This window comes from Periophthalmus magnuspinnatus, chromosome 14 (genome assembly GCF_009829125.3).
Source record: "Periophthalmus magnuspinnatus isolate fPerMag1 chromosome 14, fPerMag1.2.pri, whole genome shotgun sequence".
In the NCBI taxonomy this organism is placed as follows: Eukaryota; Metazoa; Chordata; class Actinopteri; order Gobiiformes; family Gobiidae; genus Periophthalmus; species Periophthalmus magnuspinnatus.
The window spans coordinates 702,198-722,445 of NC_047139.1; the positions used below are offsets into that span (position 1 = coordinate 702,198).

Genomic DNA, 20,248 nt, shown 5'->3' on the forward strand with positions numbered 1-20,248 from the left:
TACCATTGTATATTTGAATAAAAATAAATAAACGAGAAAAAAAATAACTGCATGAAAAAATAAATTTAATAAATTAATAAACGAAAAAAAATTAAATAAAAAAATAAATAAATAAATAATAAATCAATGAAAAAAAAAATACACGAAAAAATAAATGAAAACATAAATAAATAAAACCACAAAAAATAAATCAATGATAAAAAAGAAGAAATGCACAAAAAATAAATCTGTGAAAAAAATACACGAAAAAATATAAACAAAAATATATATATAAATAAATACTTAAACGGGAAAAAAGCGCACGCCCCCGCACGTCACTCACGTCACACCTCCGCACGTCACCCACGTCACTCACGCCTCCCACGTCACCCACGCCTCTCACGCCTCATCACTCACACATCCAACATGGCGGCAGGCGGCACGAAGAGGCGAAACAGCGCAAACATTTTGACATTTTGTGCCATTGTCTGCGCTGTCCTTTCAGTCCACACGTGTCTCTCGGCTCCCGTAGACCCCGGACACGCCGCCCCGGCTCCACACGGTACGATCCGCGGGTGTTTGATCTGTTTTATTCACTTTAGCCGCGGCTCTGGGAGTTAGCATCACAGAGCTAATGCTAATGCTAACGCTACGGATCAGGAGAGAGGAAATGACCAAAACAAGCTCCAATCACAGAGTTTAAGCTGTTTTCTGTTTGTCTTCGCACGGAATCAGTCAGTTTAGATTCGATATCGTTCATTTGATGCTTAAAGCTTAAATGAAAGTGAAGTGAGAAGTTTAATAAAAGTGAATAAAGTTTAACACGTTACATGAAATACTTTTACTGGGCTGGGATTTACTTTTCTGTTTGTTTCAGGAGAATATCTTTATCTGGACAAATCCATTAATTCATTTCATTAGATTCAGTGAGAAAAATCCCGTGTTAAGCTTTATTTCTAACTTCATTTAACCTCCACGTCATGTGTTTTGATTAATCGGCTGTTAGACGTAAAGCGGAACCAAGTGTTGCAAAGAGACAAACAACTAGTTTTACTACATAAACAACTAGTTTAAGCAAATTGCCAAAAGGTTGTTGTCAAATATATATTTTTTTGGTTTGAGTTTATTAATATTTCGTTTTATTATGAAAATGTTTACATCCATCCATGTTCTTCCTCTTATCCGGGGCCGGGTCATGGGGGCATCAGTCTAAACAGAGACTCCCAGACTTCCCTCACCCCAGACACGTCCTCCAGCTCCTCCAGTGGGACCCCAAGGTGTTCCCAGGACAGAGACATAGTCCCTCCAGTGTGTCCTGGGCCTCCTCCTGGTGGGACTTGCCCATAATACCCCAGGGGTACAATTATCTTACATTCATTTGAGGCAGAAGTGTCCAAAGTGCTGCATTTGTTGAGTTAAAGTAAAGATAAACTGGTCAAGTATTACTCCAATACAAGTAAAAGAAACAACGTCAAATTATGAAGTTAAAGTACTTTATTTGCTTTAGAACGTATTGAAAGTACTTTTTTACAAATAAATTTAAATGAAAACTTTTAACTGTGGCATCAGAAACAATAGAGTAACACAACAAATCCAAACTGTTGGTCTAATCCGGCTCAGTCCAGATTAAACCAACACATAACTGTCATAAAAGATGATTAGATTAGAAAGACGTGTTTGCCTCACGCAGGTAAAATACAAACAAATACAACTTTTAATGTGTTTGTCTTATCTCCAACTGTAGCAAAAATAAGCAAACCCAAAGCTCGTTGGAACTGCAAATATTTTTAACGACCTTTGAAACAGATTCAAGCCAAATCACTAACGGGCTAATCTGTAACTAATGATGTCATGAAAACACTGCCCCCTTGTGGATGAATGAAAGTATTTAGATTAATCAGTGACATTGATAGAACAATAAAAACACAACGGATATTTAGAAGGTTCCTTTTTGGGAGAGGGGACTTGGAGCGAGTGAAAAAAATCTGTGTCCTAAAGAATCGAAGGAATAGGATCAGAATAATCCAAAATATTAAACGTATATTATTAGACATTCCTTTTTGACGTGAAGCCTGACTGACGTTCAAACTGGTGTTCATCAGATATTTGTGGAAGATCTGTTTTGAGTCTGTGCGTCAAGAGTTTATAGTCATTATTTAATCGAGAAGTAGGTGATGTAAAAGCGAAGACGACTCCTTGCCTTTCTCTCTTTCTCTTTTCTCTGTCTACATCCTTTTCCCCTCTTTCTTCCCTCTGTTCCTCCTCTTTCCTCCTTCAAAGTTCTACCGTTTTAATGTGGAGCATCACAGTATATCATCTAAAAAAAAGTGTTTTATTATCATCATTGTGGTATCGATATCGAGTATTGAGTCTATTCCTTAGTGTAGAATTTCATTTTGAGCTGTTCTTACGTGAGAACACACCAGTCTGCCGCTCGTGTTTTGTTTAATAGCGTCATTAAACCGTCTTAAGTCGTAAACGGCGTGTCCGTATTGTCGTTCCAGATGTCTGCGTCGTAAATCTGTGGCTAATCACCTCCTGTCACTTCGCCGTCGGCTTCTGTTTTAAAAGTCTTGTTGTTGTCGTTTGAAGTTTGTGTGGAGCGACAGTGACCGCGCCGTGACCTGACCGTTTACCAGGGGTTTAACGGGTCAGGTCTTGTTTTGGTGGATTCTGAAGGCGAGTCCAGTGTGTTCAGTTTATCCAGATCAATCCAAACTCACAATCCGATCGAAATCATAATTTAAATCAGGGGCGTCAAACTCATTTTCACAAAGGGCCACGTTGACAAAATGGCTGCTCTCGTATAAATCTAACTAAATGTAACCGAACCTAATGTAAAATAAATGCAACTACTTTTTAATCTTGTTAATTAACCGTTTCTATATTTATTACTTATTCAAGTTACAAATACTGCATATGGATTTGCAGAGATATGATATGAAAAAAACCTGTGTAACTGTGTATCTCCTGATGAACTGATATTTTAAGTCGTGCCTTTTAATTTACCTTGTTGTGGGCCACATAAAATGACGTGGCGGGCCGCGTTTGGCCCACAAGCCTTGAATTTGACACGTGTGATTTAAATGGATGTAACTGGCAAATCTGCAGTGATTTCTTCCTCAAACCTTAAGATCTTATTCTGCTTTAAAAAAATGCTAACCGTGTAATTTACATCAGTCCAAACTTGTTCTTAAATGTGACGCTTGTTTTAGTTTGTTAGTTTGGATTTACATCGTTTTTGGAATGTGAACTTTGAACTGAATCGTGTTTGTCACAAAAATCACAGTTAGATTAAACGGGGTCAGTGTTTTTAGATTTTTACTATTCGCTATGAACCGGATATTCTGTGTTCTTGATAAAAATGAACTGAACTGTGATCTAGAAAATCAGGAGAAATGTTTGTTCTGCACATTCTGGTGATGTAATGAGCATTATCTCTGTCGGCGATTCTCACAATTCCATAAAATGCCCCACGAATGATCAGGGTCGACCCTTTTTGTCGCCATAAACGATGTAATTATGAGAAATATTGACCCTTAAAAAGTCCAGCTCTGTTGTATGTTGTCTCATGTTTCAGTTGAAGCCGGAGCGCGTCCGTGTCATGAAGTTAGTTTATATAAATACGGAGAATCTGTCACAGTCATGAGACATTTGGAAACGGATCAGTTTAGAAACACAGACGTGGGACTGGAAGAGTTTTTATGTTTTCATTTCCTTAAAACGTTGTTAACTTATTGACTCATTTTGGTCTTAAATGTTCGTATTAACCCTCTACATGATCCTGGGGTTTTATTTTGAGTTTATCTTTTCCATTTTTTTTTTTTAGTTATTTTGAGGGTTTTTTGTTTTGTTTGTTTGTTTTTTTTTTACTTATTTTTTGTTATTTTGAGGGGTCTTTTTATTTAGTCTTTTTTGTTATTTTGAGTTATTTTTTTTTTTAGGTTTTTTTTTTACTTTGTTATTTTGACATTTTTTGTTTAGGTTTTTTTTAGTTTTTTTTATTTTGAGTTTTTTTTAAACTTTTTTTGTTATTTTGAGTTTTTTTTATTTTGAGTTTTTTTTTTACTTTTTTATTTTGACATTTTTTTGTTTAGGTTTTTTTTTGTTATTTTGAGTTAATTTTTTATTTTTTTGAGTTTATTTTTTATTTTTTTTATTTTTTGTTATTTTGATTTTTTGTCATTTTGAGTTTTTTTTTATTAAAAAAAAAAGAAAAAAAAAAAATATATATATATATATATATATATATATATATATATATATTGAGTGTTTTTTGTTTATTTTCATTTAAAAAAAAAATTTTTTTTGTGTCCTCTCTGTCTCTGCTGCTTCAGACTCATTCTGGTCTTAAATGTTCGTATTAACCCTCTACATGATCCTGGGGTTTTTATTTCACTATTGTGTCTGTAAATCAAGATCTGAACATTAATAACAGACAAATCAGGTCCTTCTTTCCCCGAGGTCGCTCCTGTTAGCGTTAGCAACAGGTTTGATTGACAGCGTTGCTAAGGGAAGGGGCGTTACCTTCACCGGCCTTGCTCCTGATTGGCTCTTTGGTTGCTGTGATACTCGCAGATCCAATATTATTTTGTAACTGTTTTGTATGAATAAAAGTTCAAACATTATTGAGATTCTGGGCCAAAAAGGCGGTAAATCGTCTTATTACATCGAATCAAAGGCCCAGCGCCGATCAGCTGAGCCGATACCATGGAACTGATACCTGAACCAGCTCAGCCGATATTCAGTACCGGTTTTGTATCGGTGCGTCCCTAAATATTATTTAAAATATTGAGGGGCCAGTGTGGAATTTTAGGCTGATATCTGACATTGGTCGATACCGATATTTGGCTTTTTAAATCTATGGCAATTTAATTTCAACAAATTTATCTCAAGTTGAAGTAAAGGTCATATTTTAACTTTGAACTTTTGTAAAAATAAAAACAAAATGTATTTATCTGGAATATAAAATAACAAACCTACAGCCGTGTTACTCTCTACTCCATAGATCCTCGTGAATCAATATCGGCCGATATCGATAATGATGAATAAGTGTTGACATCGATACTGATTAAAAAATGAAACGACACTTAAGAAGTCTCTGTTTTATATATTTTAGTTATAGCTTTGATTTACCAGTCAAATAGTTTTGAACTAAAGGTAAAACTAAACTAAAAGGTAAAAGTCTCTGTTCACTTGAAAACTCCCACTTGATGACATCACAAGGTGGAACGTTGCGTTTTGATCTTTGTAGATGTGACAGACGAATAATAAAGTGACTCAAACATGTGTGAATGAAACAAAACACAACTCCAGGTCTGTTTTTGAGCAGTAACAGCGTTAGAACACACATTAAACCTCACAGTCCTTTTTGTGTGACACAGGAGCTTTATCTGATTGGGTTGGTCCAGTCACGTCGTACGGTCACATCGGTCACATCGTAGAGCCAGGGGGAGGTTCATCTCGTTTCTTTCTGGACTCTGACACAGAGGCGGCTGTTTACTGTGTATTTGCTCTGGTCTCGTGTTTATGAATAGCTCCATTTTTCTCCTGGGAACTTGTAAACTGTGTCTGCGCCAACCCGAGTCTCTGCAGATCAAATCTCACTCACCTCCTCCTCAAAGACACATTCATTCTGCAGCAGACGAGAGCCGTCGATACCGATTCTGATACCGCCAGAATAAAAACTCTTTTTCTTTAGGCGACAGAATGTGATTTTCAACATTAAAATCTAGTAGTTTTCTACTATTCCCATGTGGCCTTATGTGTGTGTAATCCCTCATATATATATATATATATATATATATGTCCAACAGCGACAGGGCTTTAACTGGACACAACACGAATGACGCAGTACTACAAATACTAGTACTTCTACTATAGTACTGGTACTGTCCTGAAGCAGAAGTGCTGGTTTATGTCACTGCTGATCCTGATTATGAATAAAACTCTCTTAAATAAACAGACAAACCTCTGAATCCTCCGTCTGTGATTATTATTAGTCCATAAAGACTTGAGCCAGTCCAGTCTGAGCTTTATTTATCTCACTAATCAACTTTTCTCACACTTTACTTTTTTTTTCACCCAGAGTGGAAATGTTTTTACTTTCACTATTGAACACAGCCCTGAGTTCTGCTGTTGTTTTTCTTCGCTTTAATTTCACCAAACGTTTAAGTGTCGCCGATCACTTTCATTCAGGGTTTTTTTTCTGGACACATTTCTTCCTCAAAGACGATGGGTCCCCACTGTCCTTTCAGTTTTTAACCCAATTTTAGTTTCTTCAGTCTCCTTAGATGGTTCCTCTGCTTGATGCCAATGATTTGACTCTTCTCAAACAGACAAACGATCTTTTCTACGACGACAGAATGTGTCTTTGACCTGGTTGTTTAAGAAATGAGAAGCGATTCATTGCACCAGTTGGGGTTAAATAACGTGTTGCTGAAAAATCACCCATGACGTAATTATCCAGTAGGAGGCTTGTGACTATTTGCTTCGTTAGATCCAGGTGGTGACTTTTTTTTGTGTAATCCCTTAGTGTCCAGTAGGTTCATAGTGGTCCATGGGTGTCTACTTTCTTGCCATTAACTCTGTGATTCATTTATCTTTTCAGACTCACTCGATGGCAAAGATGCAGCTCCAGTTCAGACCACAGCAAATCAGGAAGACGTGAACGTCCCAGTGCCTTCAGCAGAACATAAAGGAAACCTCAACATAAACACAGACGTTACCAAAAGTCCAGAGCCGGTCTCGGACTCAGCAACCTCGGCCAAACCCAAAAGTAATGCCGCAGATCTGCAAAATCCTCCTTCAGACACCAAAAATCCTCAAGAAACCACATCAGGGGAGGCAAAGATTGGGGCTAGCACGAAAGAAGGAGCGTCACAAACGGCTGTAGAAGGTTCAAAAGATAATACAGAGGGTAAAGAAAATGCTAATGCTACAGATGGTGCCCAAGGTGAACATGACGGTGCTAAAGCTGTCACCGGAGCTAAAGATGGTGCCGGAGCTGACCCTGACGGTGGTAAATCTGGTGTAGAAGCTAAAGATGGTGCCGGACCTGTCCCTGACGGTGGTAAATCTGGTGTAGAAGCTAAAGATGGTGCCGGACCTGACCCTGACGGCGGTAAATCTGGTGTAGAAGCTAAAGATGGTGCCGGACCTGTCCCTGACGGCGGTAAATCTGGTGTAGAAGCTAAAGATGGTGCCGGACCTGACCCTGACGGCGGTAAATCTGGTGTAGAAGCTAAAGATGGTGCCGGACCTGTCCCTGACGGCGGTAAATCTGGTGTAGAAGCTAAAGATGGTGCCATACCTGACCCTGACGGCGGTAAATCTGGTGTAGAAGCTAAAGATGGTGCCATACCTGACCCTGACGGCGGTAAATCTGGTGTAGAAGCTAAAGATGGTGCCGGACCTGACCCTGACGGCGGTAAATCTGGTGTAGAAGCTAAAGATGGTGCCATACCTGACCCTGACGGTGGTAAATCTGGTGTAGAAGCTAAAGATGGTGCCGGACCTGACCCTGACGGTGGTAAATCTGGTGTAGAAGCTAAAGATGGTGCCATACCTGACCCTGACGGTGGTAAATCTGGTGTAGAAGCTAAAGATGGTGCCGGACCTGACCCTGACGGTGGTAAATCTGGTGTAGAAGCTAAAGATGGTGCCGGACCTGACCCTGACGGTGGTAAATCTGGTGTAGAAGCTAAAGATGGTGCCATACCTGACCCTGACGGTGGTAAATCTGGTGTAGAAGCTAAAGATGGTGCCGGACCTGACCCTGACGGTGGTAAATCTGGTGTAGAAGTTAAAGATGGTGCCGGACCTGACCCTGACGGCGGTAAATCTGGTGTAGAAGCTAAAGATGGTGCCGGACCTGACCCTGACGGCGGTAAATCTGGTGTAGAAGCTAAAGATGGTGCCGGACCTGACCCTGACGGCGGTAAATCTGGTGTAGAAGCTAAAGATGGTGCCGAAGCTGACCCTGACGGCGGTAAATCTGGTGTAGAAGCTAAAGATGGTGCTGGACCTGTCCCTGACGGCGGTAAATCTGGTGTAGAAGCTAAAGATGGTGCCGAAGCTGACCCTGACGGCGGTAAATCTGGTGTAGAAGCTAAAGATGGTGCCGGAACTGACTCTGACGGTGGTAAAGCTGGTGCAGGAGGCGACGGTGCAGGAGGCGACTCTAACAGTGCTAAAGAGAATGCTACAGATAAAGCTAACGGTGGTGATGATGAGACAGTGAGCAAAGGGGAAACAAAGCAACAAAAACCTGGCGATTTATCTGAAGAGGACGATACACGGGTACGGACGTAAAAAAAATTTTAATTTCTAACCGGACAGGAAGTTGTAAGAGTGAAGTTTGGCTGCAGCTTGGACGAGCAGCCGAACATCTTCACTCTCACAGCTTCTTGTCCAGGTATGATCCTAGTAAAAGAAACATTCTAATCTGTAAATGGACAAGTGAAGGATTACACAGATATAGTCCTAAGAATTTAAATGTTTAGAACCAAAAATGTGTGATTTACGTTTGGGCTGGTAGGCATCCAGTCGATTACCCGATTAATCCATTGAAGGAACTCTCAAATTGTCCTCCCTTTGCTTTGTTGAACAGTATTTAGTTGTTTTTTCTCTCCTACATTACTCCATATATCTTGCATTTGGAACCAGACATTACTTTTTTCTCACTGTCGGACATTAAATCAGACTAAACTTTTCCTGTTTTAGGTCAATCAGGATTACCAAAATGATTTCTATTTGCTAAATGCCTAAATAATGACGGAAGGACTTTTTTCAAGACAATTTTTCATTACTTTCTTCAGACGTTCACATACAGTTCATTAGTTTTTGTTTTCATTGCCTTTAAACTGTATGACTTGGGTCAAATGTTTTGGATTTCCTTCCAGAAGTTTCTCAATAGTTGGCAGGAGTTTTGGCCCATTCCTCAGGACAGAACTGGTGTAACTGAGCCCAGTTTGTAGGCCGCCTTGCTCACACAGGCCTTTTCAGGTCTGCTCATAAATATTCAGCCGGATTAAGATCAGGGCTTTGTCATGGCCACTCCAAAAGATTGACTTTGTTATCCTTAAACCTCTTTGTTATGCTTAAGCCTCTTTGTTATCCTTAAGCCTCTTTGTTATCCTTAAGCCTCTTTGTTATCCTTAAGCCTCTTTGTTATCTTTAAGCCTCTTTGTTATCTTTAAGCCTCTTTTTTATCTTTAAGCCTTTTTTATCCTTAAGCCTCTTTGTTATCCTTAAGCCTCTTTGTTATCCTTAAGCCTCTTTGTTATCCTTAAGCCTCTTTGTTATCCTTAAGCCTCTTTGTTATCTTTAAGCCTCTTTGTTATCCTTAAGCCTCTTTGTTATCCTTAAGCCTCTTTGTTATCCTTAAGCCTCTTTGTTATCCTTAAGCCTCTTTGTTATCCTTAAGCCTCTTTATTATCCTTAAGCCTCTTTGTTATCTTTAAGCCTCTTTGTTATCCTTAAGCCTCTTTGTTATCTTTAAGCCTTTTTTATCCTTAAGCCTCTTTGTTATCCTTAAGCCTCTTTGTTATCCTTAAGCCTCTTTGTCATCCTTAAGCCTCTTTGTTATCCTTAAGCCTCTTTGTCACCAGTTTGTCCGTATCCTTCAGGTCATTGTCCATTTGTTGCTTTAACTTCCTGCTGATGTGTTGAGATGTTGCTTCAGTTTTTCCACATAATGTTCTTTCCTCCTGATGCATCTGTTTTGTGAAGTGCACCAGTCCCTCCTGCAGAAAAACAGCCCCACGACACGATGCAGACACCCCCGTGTTTCACAGTTGGGATGATGTTCTCAGGCTTCCCCCTTTTCCCCCCAAACATAACGAGGCTCATTATGGACAAACAGTTCAGTTTCAGTTTGTTCAGACACAGGACATGTCTCCAAACATGAAGCTCTTTGTCCCTGTGCATTTACAAACTGTCCTCTGCAGGAAGAAGACATGACTCCAAAAGACACAGAAAAAGGACACTGCAGGAAGAAGACATGACTCCAAAAGACACAGAAAATGAAAAGTGTCCTTTTTTCTGTTTCTTTTGGAGTCATGTCTTCTTCCTGCAGTGTCCTTTTTTCTGTGTCTTTTGTAGTCATGTCTTCTTCCTACAGAGTGTCCATTTTTCAGTTTCTTTTGGAGTCATGTCTTCTTCCTGCAGTGTCCTTTTTTCAGTTTCTTTTGGAGTCATGTCTTCTTCCTGCAGAGTGTCCTTTTTTCAGTTTCTTTTGGAGTCATGTCTTCTTCCTGCAGAGTGTCCTTTTTTCTGTTTCTTTTGGAGTCATGTCTTCTTCCTGCAGAGTGTCCTTTCAGTCCATGTCCTCAGTCCTCGTTTCACTGTGGATAATGACACACTCTTACAGCTTCAGCTTCATCTTCACCAGGTCTTTTTGCTTTTGTTCCTGTGTTGATCTACACATTTCAGACCAAAGCAGGGTCATCTATTTTTGTAAAACCCAACATCACAAAAGCGGTTGCCTCTTAGGGCTGATCTTGGCTGATTTCTTTTGCCTCTCCCATGATGTTAAATAAAGAAGCAGTGTGTTTCAGGTGTGCCTCCAAATACTTCTACAGGTGCGTCTCTAATTAACTCAAATGTCGTCAATAATAATCAGAAGCTTCCAAAGACGTGACATCATCTCATGACTCATCATCTGAGTTTTCACAAATTGTTTAAAGACATAGTAACTTTACTGTATGTAAACTTCTGACTTTGAAGAAAGCCATGAAAAATGTGTCTTGAAAAATCCTCATTATTTTCACATTTAGCAAATAGAAATCATTTTAATCCTAATGGACGTCTGTGTAATCCCTCAATCGTTCAGGTCTGATCCACAGCAAAAGACTAAATCTAAATCTGACAAATCGTTATAGTGAAGACGTTTCTCTGCTCGTCCAAGTCTCTTCTTCAGTTGTGGTCAGATTCCTGCTGGACACTGCCTTAAATCTGAAGGAGGAGCTAACGACACTGAAACTGTAAACAGACATTGTCTGCAGGTTCAGCCCCACCCTGTTCAACCTTTAATAGTCCTCATGTTGTTCTCTCTTTGTTTGCTTTGGGTCTGAGGATGGAATCATAGATTGTTGAGAGACTATGTCTCAGGCTCCATTCCTGTTCAAGGAAGGATTGTGTTTCCTCACAAAAATATCTTCTTTAACTCTCCTCTCAAACCATTTCTTTTCTCAGATCTGACCCTCTCTCTCTTCAAAGTTGTGGTCAGTGTCTTTGAGATGCAGGTGAACAGCAGACTGTGTCCTGAGCTGTTCTCTCTCGTGTTGGTTCATTCTCTTATGGAGTGTTTAGTTTCTCCAGTGTGACGCTCACTCTTCACTGAATGGAGGAGACACATTACTTTGTGTCTCAGGGGTTTGTCCTTTGGGTGAACCAGATTTTGGGCGTTACAAAAATAAATGAATTGAATTGAATTGAATTGAATTTTGTCTTAAAGTGTTTGTGGGTTTGAAATAGACCCTAGACCAGCTGTGTAAGGAATGCAAAAAGAAACAAAAGAGAACAGGGCCATGAAAGGTTGAGTAGAGTGGTATCAGCTGAAACTGGAGTCAGTAGCTGTTACAGTTTCAGTGTCTTTAGCGCCTCCTTCAGACAGATACAAGGCAGTGTCCAGCAGGAATCTGACCACAACTGAAGAACTTGGATCAACAGCCAAATGTCTTCACTCCTACGATTTGTACAGTGACAGATTTAAACTTTGTCTTTTCCTATCAAACCTAACGGACCTAAACAGGAAACATGTGATGTCACGTGATGTCATGACATACATTTGCTCAGGTGACTGTGATCGAGTCTTGGAATGGACAGAACGGACCGCTGGATGAAGATGTCAAACCCACAGATCTGACGCAGGCCACGGACACCACGGCAGAACCAGAGTTTGACTCCACCGATCTGTTGGGCGTGTCCAAGCAGGTCAGACACTCACACCTGGACATGTCCTCTACAGGGACAGACCAATGAGCCAACGCATCCATGTTCTTTTGTTTATCTGGGGCCGGGTCTGACCAGGGACTCCCACACTTCCCTCACCCCAGACACGTCCTCCAGCTCCTCCGGTGGGACCCTGAGGTGTCCCCAGTCCAGAGAGACATAGTCCCTGCCAATAAAATATAGAACAATACAAAAACAAACAGCACAGGTCTGTTTAAAACATTAAAAACAGGAGCAGGTGTGAGGATAAATGTTTATCTCCAGATTATTAAAGTGCATTAGTGGCACTGGTCTGTCCACTTTTATGTTCTTCTTCAGATGACTCACACTCACAGTCTATGACTCCACAAATCAGTCAATGATGAGGATTTTAGTGTGAATGTGAACCACTGAGTGAGACGTCACCACAGCGTTTGGCTCCAGATGAAGCTCGAGGCTGGAGCAGGTGTAGAGGCTCATCTGGAGCACAGACCACGAGTATCATAGCAACCAAAGAGCCAATCAGGCAACGCTGTCAATCAAACCTGTTGCTAACGCTAACAGGAGCGACCTCGGGGACAGAAGGACCTGATTTGTCTGTTATTAATGTTCATATAAATATTCATCTTAAACAACTTAATAAAACAAACAAATCCGCTGACTTCTGTGTTAGAAAACTGTGGCGTCCAGTGGAGCTGACGTCACCGTAAACGTCATCACAACAAAGCGGCACTGTAGCGCCCCCTGTGGACAGATGCACATTACAATAGAGCAATGACGTCGTACTGCACACTTCCACAGGGGGCACTGTGGACACACAGTGACGACGCGATGTAGAATCCTACGAGTATCAACGATTAAGAAAATAAAACTAGAGAAGGAAGTGCGGACGTCACAGTGGGCGTGTCGCAGTGGGCGTGTCTCAGTGGGCGTGTCTCAGTGGGCGTGTCTCAGTGGGCGTGTCCACAGGGTTAGAACGACAAAATGGCGTCTAAGAGTAGACGTAAAGTCCTGTCTGTTCAATTATAAACTGTCAGATAATCAGGAAGTGCACATTAGCATGCTAGTTATTTGCTTTACTCTCACGGCAAAACAAAACTTAAGAGCTTTGGATCACAGAAAACCTTTTAAAATGAGTTCTGTTTTTGACGTTTTTATTTTCTGTTCTTGACTTGCAGGATCAGGGCACGAACTTCTACAGCGACGACGACGACGACGACGACGAGGAAACGTACAGCAACAGCGACTACGACTCTCTGTTCAGGCCCGGGGCGAATGCGGGCGCCAAGGGGGAGGAGCCGAGGCCCAACCTGCCGACCAATCAGCTGGTGACGCGCATGGAGCTGATCAACGCCGACGAGCAGAACTCTCACTTCTTCTTCCACCTCGTCATCCTCGTCATCCTCGTCGGCATCGTCTACATCACCTACCACAACAAGAGGAAGGTCAGGACTAGAGCCGCGATACTGGGGAGTCCACCCGATACTCGATACTCGATACTCGATACCACGACGATGATGATTAAAACATGCTTTATTTAGACGATATTTGACACATTAAATGATAGAAGTTTGAGTTATAGAGAAGGAGGAGAGGAGGAAAGAGGAGGAACAGAGGGAGAAGGAGGTAAATGAGGAGAGGGGGAGGAAAGAAAGAGGGTAAAGGAATGTAGGGAGGGAGAGGAGGGGAAGAGAGAGACAGGAGAGCAAGAGGCAAAGAAGAGAAAGAGGAGGGAGAGAAGATAAGCACAGAGGAAAGAAGAGGAGGAGAAAGGGAGAGAAGGGATGGAGAGATGGAAAGAGGGGAGAGGGAGGAGGAGAGTGAGACAGAGGAGAAGAGAAAAGATAACAGCAGAGGAAGGAAAGAAGAGAGGAGGAGAAAGAGGGAGGAATTATAGAGAGATGAAAAAAGGGGGGAGAAAGGGAGGAGAAGAGAGAGACAGAGGAGGGAGAGAAAAGAAAAGATAAATGCAGAGGAAAGAAGAGGAGAAGTTATGGAGAAAGTTAGAGAGAGGAAAGGAGAGGATTGTTGGGAGAGGAAGCAGGTAAAAGAATGGGGAGAAAGAGAGGAGGGAGGAAAGAGGGTAAAGGAATGTAGGGAGAGAGATAGAGACAGGAGAGCAGGAGGCAGAGAAGAGAAAGGGGGGAGAGATAAGCGCAGAGGAAAGAAAGACGAGAGGAGAAAGAGGGAGATGGAAAGAGGGAGAGAGAAGGAGGAGAGAAGATAAAAGCAGAGGAAAGAAAGAATAGAGGAGGAGAAAGGTGTTTTGGAGAGATGGAAAGGGGGGAGAAAGGGAGAAGGAGGGAGAAGCAGGAGAGGGAGACAATGAGAAGAGAGACAGAGGAGGGAGAAAAAAAAGATAATGCAGAGGAAAGAAAGAAGAGGAGAAGTTATGGAGAAGGTTAGAGAGAAAAAGAGGATTGTTGGGAGAGGAAGGAGGTAAAAAGAGAGAGGCAGGAGGGTAAAGAGGGAGTAGAGGAAAGATGAGGAGAGGGGGAGGAATGTAGGGAGAGAAAAGAGCGAGGAGGAGACATAAAGGAGAGAGCAGTGGTGAGTATAGTGGTCCATGGTGTGTGTTATTCATGTGTTATTCATGTGTTATTCATGTGTTATTCATGTTTATTCATGTTTATTGTCCCATCTCTAGAATCTCTCACTGATCACGGCTAACGCTAGCTTAACCTACCTTAACCTAGCTTAGCTTCTTTACTCGTACTTGACCTTAAATCACTCCCGTCCCGTTTAAGGCGAGAGGAGGAGAGTATAAACGTGTCCACTGCTTCGCTCTTAAACGTCTTTAATGTGATAACGCTCTCTTCTCCGCAGATCTTCCTTCTGGCCCAGAGCCGGCGCTGGAGGGACAGTCTCTGCTCCCGAAACACAGTGGAGTACCACCGACTGGACACCAACGTCAACGAGGCCATGCCCTCCCTCAAGATCACGCGTGACTACATCTTTTAACCCCGCCCCCTTCTCCAGATCACCCCCGCAACGTCCAATAACCCCGCCCCCTTCTCCAGATCACCCCCGCAACGTCCAATAACCCCGCCCCCTTCTCCAGATCACCCCCGCAACGTCCAATAACCCCGCCCCCTTCTCCAGATTACCACCGCAACGTCTTTTTTAACCCCGCCCCCTTCTCATAACCCCGCCCCCTTCAGACTCGTAGAATGTTTTTGCTTTAGACTCGTGGTTCTCAAACATTGAAGAAATTGCGTTTTGTCCAATCAGGAGTCAGGTCACAGTTGTGGATAAACTGTGTCCACAGTGCCCCCTGTGGTAGTGTGCAGTACGACGCTGTGGGACACCCGCTCCAGAAAAGGCCTTATTCTGTCAAATTACTCCAATATTATGTTTAGTTATAATTAGTATAAAATATAGACGTCATTAAATCCACGTTTTTCCACAAAATTATTTTTAAAATGTTCAAATTGTCTTCACCAATGTACGATTTGTCTTTGAAAAAGTATTTAAAGTGGAACTAAACACAACCGCGTTTTGAATAGAGTTGCTAAAGTGGGCGGGGCCTGGAGGAGGAGGAGGGGCGGGGCCTGGAGGACTAAAGCGGGGGAGGAGGGCGGGGCCTATGAGTAACCGTGTGATCGGTCTAACAGGTCTCCACACTTCAGACTCCGCCCCTGCAGCCTGGGGTTTGTGATCAGGGCAGTCCTGCGTGATGTCACATAGTACTTGAGGCCACTGAAGGCAGCGCACACTGAGATTTACACATTTTTGAACGCACACATGAGTCGTGTTTAGTTCCACTTTAACTGTTGGTGTGGTCGTTGCGGCCTCTGCTGGCGACAGTAAACCGTATTTGGAAATGTTAAAATATCTCGACTAAAATGACGGAGGAGGAGTTCAAAACGCGCGAGTCAGCTGTACGTGTGCGTCGGTTTGAGAACCACTGCGCATCGTGACCGCAGTAAAATCAGTTCCTGTTTAAGTGCTTTTTTTGGGGGTTTTTTGTTTAATTGTAAATGTGTTTTTCTTAATTTAAAAATGTCATAAAGTTTAAAGAGGCCGTTTACGCTGTTTTCTGATCTGCTCTAATGTTTCCTCGTCACACACAGACCTGGAGTTGTGTTTTTTTTGTTTCATTCACATGTTTAACACACAAACCCTTTTTCTCTCAAACTGAAAACACTCCGTTCCACCTTGTGATGTCATCATGTGGTGATACAGGAAGTGCTCCACTGTGTTTTTAAACTTCATTTCTAGAATCATCTGGATCATTTCCGCGCTGGAATTTCCAATCATCTCGACTGAACTGAAGGTTAAAGGAGGAGTTAACTTGGAAAAACTACCACATTATGACATCACGAGGTGGAACAGAGCGTTTTGAGCTTTGGAGATGAAACAAAACACAAGTCCGGGTGCGTTTTTGAGGAGGAAACGTCGTTAGGACACGGTTTAAACGTCACAGGAGGCCATTTTGTGTCACATAGCACCTTTAATATTATTGTAGTTTATTTGGGGTCGTTTTTGTCTTAATCAGTGGGAGATTTTTTAAGCCTTAAATGTTTTTATATTTTGTTTATTAATCAAAGAAAAAAACACTGAAGTCGTGTCCAGTTTTGTTGCGTTTTTGTAATCGACGTGTTTCTTATGCTGTTTACACGAACGTCACGGCCTTTTCCACACGCACACATCTGTACCGACGTCCACCATTTTGTTTTGTTTTTTCGTCTTAGTCAAATACGTAAAAAGAGACTTAAAGCTGCACTTGGTAACAGCTCGTTTCCATGGAGACGTTATCGCGTTGCCTGTAACGTTCGTCTTTTTAAAGCTGATTTTCGTACTCAACAAACGCCGAAACTTTTCAAATTTCTTTTCGGAAACAGCCAGAATGACGAGAGCGGGTCAGATCTGTGGAGTGGGGAGCTCGCCCGCAGTTGAAATGTCTGCAGCAAACCCAAGAGAAATATATTTAATGACGTATTATGTAACATTCCAGGCAAAGCAATAGGGATGAAAAGCTCTAAAAATGATTCCGTATCTGTTTATCTGATTTAAACTGCACTTACACGACTAAACCTGCAGGGGGAGCCAGGCAAAAACTACTATTAGTGCAGTAAAAGTACTAGGAAGTATATGTACGTATCAGTTGGTCAAATCGTTGTAGGACTGAAGACGTTTCTTGTTCAGTTCTGGTCAGATTCCTGCTGGACACTGCCTCATATCGGTCTGAAGGGGGCGCTAACGACACTGAAGCTAACGCGCCTGTTTGTAGGCTGGGCAGGGTAAAGAGCTACGCTAAGTGTGCGCTGTGCCTTACACATACTTAGCATAATCCTTCACACGTAATGGCCCTACTAGCTCGTCCTGTTGTTGCTGCTCTTTGTTTCTTTTGTTTGCTTTGGGTCTGAGGGTGGAGTTATAGACAGATTCTCTTTCCTCACGCAAATATCATCTTTAACTCCTCTCTTAGCGCCCCCTTCAGGCAGATATAAGGCAGCGTCCAGCAGGAATCTGACCAGGAACTGAAGAAGCGTCTCGTAGGAGTGAAGACGTTTAGCTGCTCGTCCAAGCCGCGGCTTGGACGAGCAGCTAAACGTCTTCGCTCCTACAACGATTAACAACGATTTACAAGTTTAATCTGACTTTTTACACGTAAACGCCAACAAATACCAAAACGAGCTCGCTCCCTGTCGTCTCCTCGCGCCGTTGTCCCACAGACGTCCTTATAATCCAAACAAAATGATCCAGTCATTGACGTTTTGGTCGACGGAACGACTCCATGATAACGTCTCCATGGCAGGAAAGTCCCACAGTGCGCCCGTAATGTTCTCGTTTCCCGTCACGTCCTCCTTTTGTTTCTGTGGATTCCCGACGTCCTCCCGAAGGTTTCGTCTCCGTCCTCGTCGCCGTGTCCAGATGAAGCTTCGCAGACGTCTGTGGAGCCGACCGCTTCCTTTATGGCTTCGGTGAAGTCTCCGGCAACTGTGACTTATTCTACCGATCTGAGAATGTGCAGTTATGTAAGAGAGAAACGGCTTTGGACAAACGGCGGACCGCTTCACGAAAGTCGGGGCCGCTTCAGACGTGGGGACGGGTCGATGCCGCAACGTCGGCTTTGTTTATCCTCGCACGGGGAAACTCAGGCGTCTGTTTTTCATGGACGCCGTGTTTAAAATACAAAGAGACGAGTAAACGCGTCGTTATGAAGCATTAGAAACGCTGAAAACAGGAGAAAGTGCGTTAAAAGTTCCAAAGTTTGTTGCGTTTTCGTGAAGCGAAGCAGCGAAAAGCCTCGTTCCCGTCTCAGTTTGGGCGCAGCTCGACTTTAGCCCTCTGTGGTCACGTGATCTGGTCTTAAATGTTTCCGTATCGATGATTAACAAACAGGTGGGGCGTTCTGGATCGAGTATCGGTTCCGTGGTATCGGGTCTAGCAACACGCTTGACCGCTAGCAACACGCTCGACTGCTAGCAAGAAGTTTAACCTGACCCGTTAGCAAAGCGCTTAACCCGCTATGAAGACATTCAACCCATTAGCAAGACACTAAACCTGCGAACAAGACGCTCAACCCACTGAGCTGAAGGTTAGCGGTGTGATGCTAGCTCCTACTAGCTAAACATTCAACCCATTAGCAACACGCTGAACCCACGAGCGAGACTCCGCCTCCTCGCCGCAGTCTGGTCGTTCACTGAGTGGTTCCTTGTTGTAAAATTCTATATAAAAATGTGACTTTTTACCAAAAAACCCACAACTTTTACTCGAGTAAAAGTACTGTTACTCTGAATACTGCAGTACGAGTAAAAGTATCAGGTCTAAAAAGAGCCAGATGCACACGAGCGTCAAAGTAAACGTCTCTACTGTTTCAGCCCATTGAGGTGAGGGTGAACAGAGTGCATTGTGGGGGATTGTGGGGCGTCTCGTGGCGTCTCGTGGCGTCTCGTTGTTTTTCCAAAGCCGCGGTTTCGCTCAGTTTCTGGTCGTGACGTTTTTTTGTTGTTTTTTTTCCTCGTCTTTAATGATGTGTAAAGAGAGAGAGAATGTTTGTAATGCACAGTGATGCTCGATCGCTCACAGCCCCATGTAAAGAAATAAAGCTTCTGTAAAAGGTAGAATCTGAATAAAGCACAAGTCTGAAACATCTGCGTCTTCATTTCAGTCGTGGAAAAACTGACAATCTACGACTGAACTAAAGGGAAAGTTCACTGAAACTACCACCTGATGACATCACGAGGTGGAACAGTTTTGAGCTTTGGAGATGAAACAAAAACACAACTTCAGGTTTGTTTTTGAGGAGGAAACAGTTAGGACATGGAGTAAAAGAGAAGAGGAGGAGGAGGAGAGGAACAGTGAGAAAGAGGAAGGGAGGAGAGAGAGAGGTGAGACAGAAGGGAGGAAAAGAGAAGAGTGGAGAGTGGGGAGGGAATAGGAGAGAGAAGATGGGAGGGAGAGAGAAAGGAGGGAGGGAACAGGGAGAGGAAGAGAGAAGGAGAGAGAAAGGGGAAGAAGAGAGGGAGGAGGAGAAAGAAAGAGCAGAGAGAAGGAGGAGACGGGGAAAGGGAGAGAAAGAGGAGAGGACACTAAGAGAGGGGAGGGTGGAGGTGGAGGTGGGTGGAGGCTGATGTTGCTGACAGACACTTGGACACCTCCTTTTTCTTTAAATGTTTTTTCTGTCTCGTTGTTTCTTTAAACTTAATCCGTTTGATTTTGACAAATGAAAATGAGTTTGAGAAAAAAACGACTGTTTTTGTTTCAAACGTCACTGAAGCAAAGACGAGAATGTGAGCACAAAAAAGACTTTTACAGGAGAAAGAGGAAAACAAAAACACAAGTGTAAATAAAAAGTGTAAAATCTGTCTGGTTTTACAGCTGCAGTTCCTGTTCCAAACACTGAGGGGCAGTGTTCACACACAGATGATCTCAGTCTGTTTTTTTCTCTTTTTCAGTTTTATTTGAGCTGCACAAAGCTTCACTTTCATCTCACTTTAAACTTTTATCACATTTTGTCTCCTGGACCTCGGCCGTCAGGAGGCGGGTCCCTGAGCTCAGACGTGTTTGATTGACAGGCGGAGCGGCCAATCAGAGACACACATGGTCCGACCGAATCAAAACAAAACGTCCACTAAAAAAATCACAAGAGACAGAAAAACATGGAGGAAAGAGTCACTTTGTTCAAAATGATGATTGACCAATGAGCTGCTTCGCTTCACACGTGTCACTGAAATAGATGAATCTGATTGGACGACGCATAAAAACATGAGCCTGACGTTTTGTTTCTGTTTTGTTTCCTCGTCTGAAACTCGCCTTGAACTTTCAGCTCTTGTCGGCTTCTCTTTTCCGCTGTCATCTGTTTTTCTCTCTCTCCGTTCTCTCTTTC

The 20,248-nt window shown here is 42.5% G+C and overlaps 1 protein-coding gene across 1 annotated transcript; it reads left to right on the plus strand.

The window, feature by feature from the left end:
• Positions 1–337: 337 nt before the first annotated feature.
• On the plus strand, positions 338–19,010 carry c14h5orf15 (chromosome 14 C5orf15 homolog). Its single transcript, XM_033978245.2, has 5 exons — positions 338–541; positions 6,590–8,280; positions 11,779–11,916; positions 13,092–13,358; positions 14,740–19,010. The coding sequence occupies exons 1-5, from the start codon at positions 406–408 to the stop codon at positions 14,872–14,874; spliced, it is 2,367 nt and encodes a 788-aa protein (XP_033834136.1). The 5' UTR covers positions 338–405; the 3' UTR covers positions 14,875–19,010.
• The last annotated feature ends 1,238 nt before the right edge of the window (positions 19,011–20,248 follow it).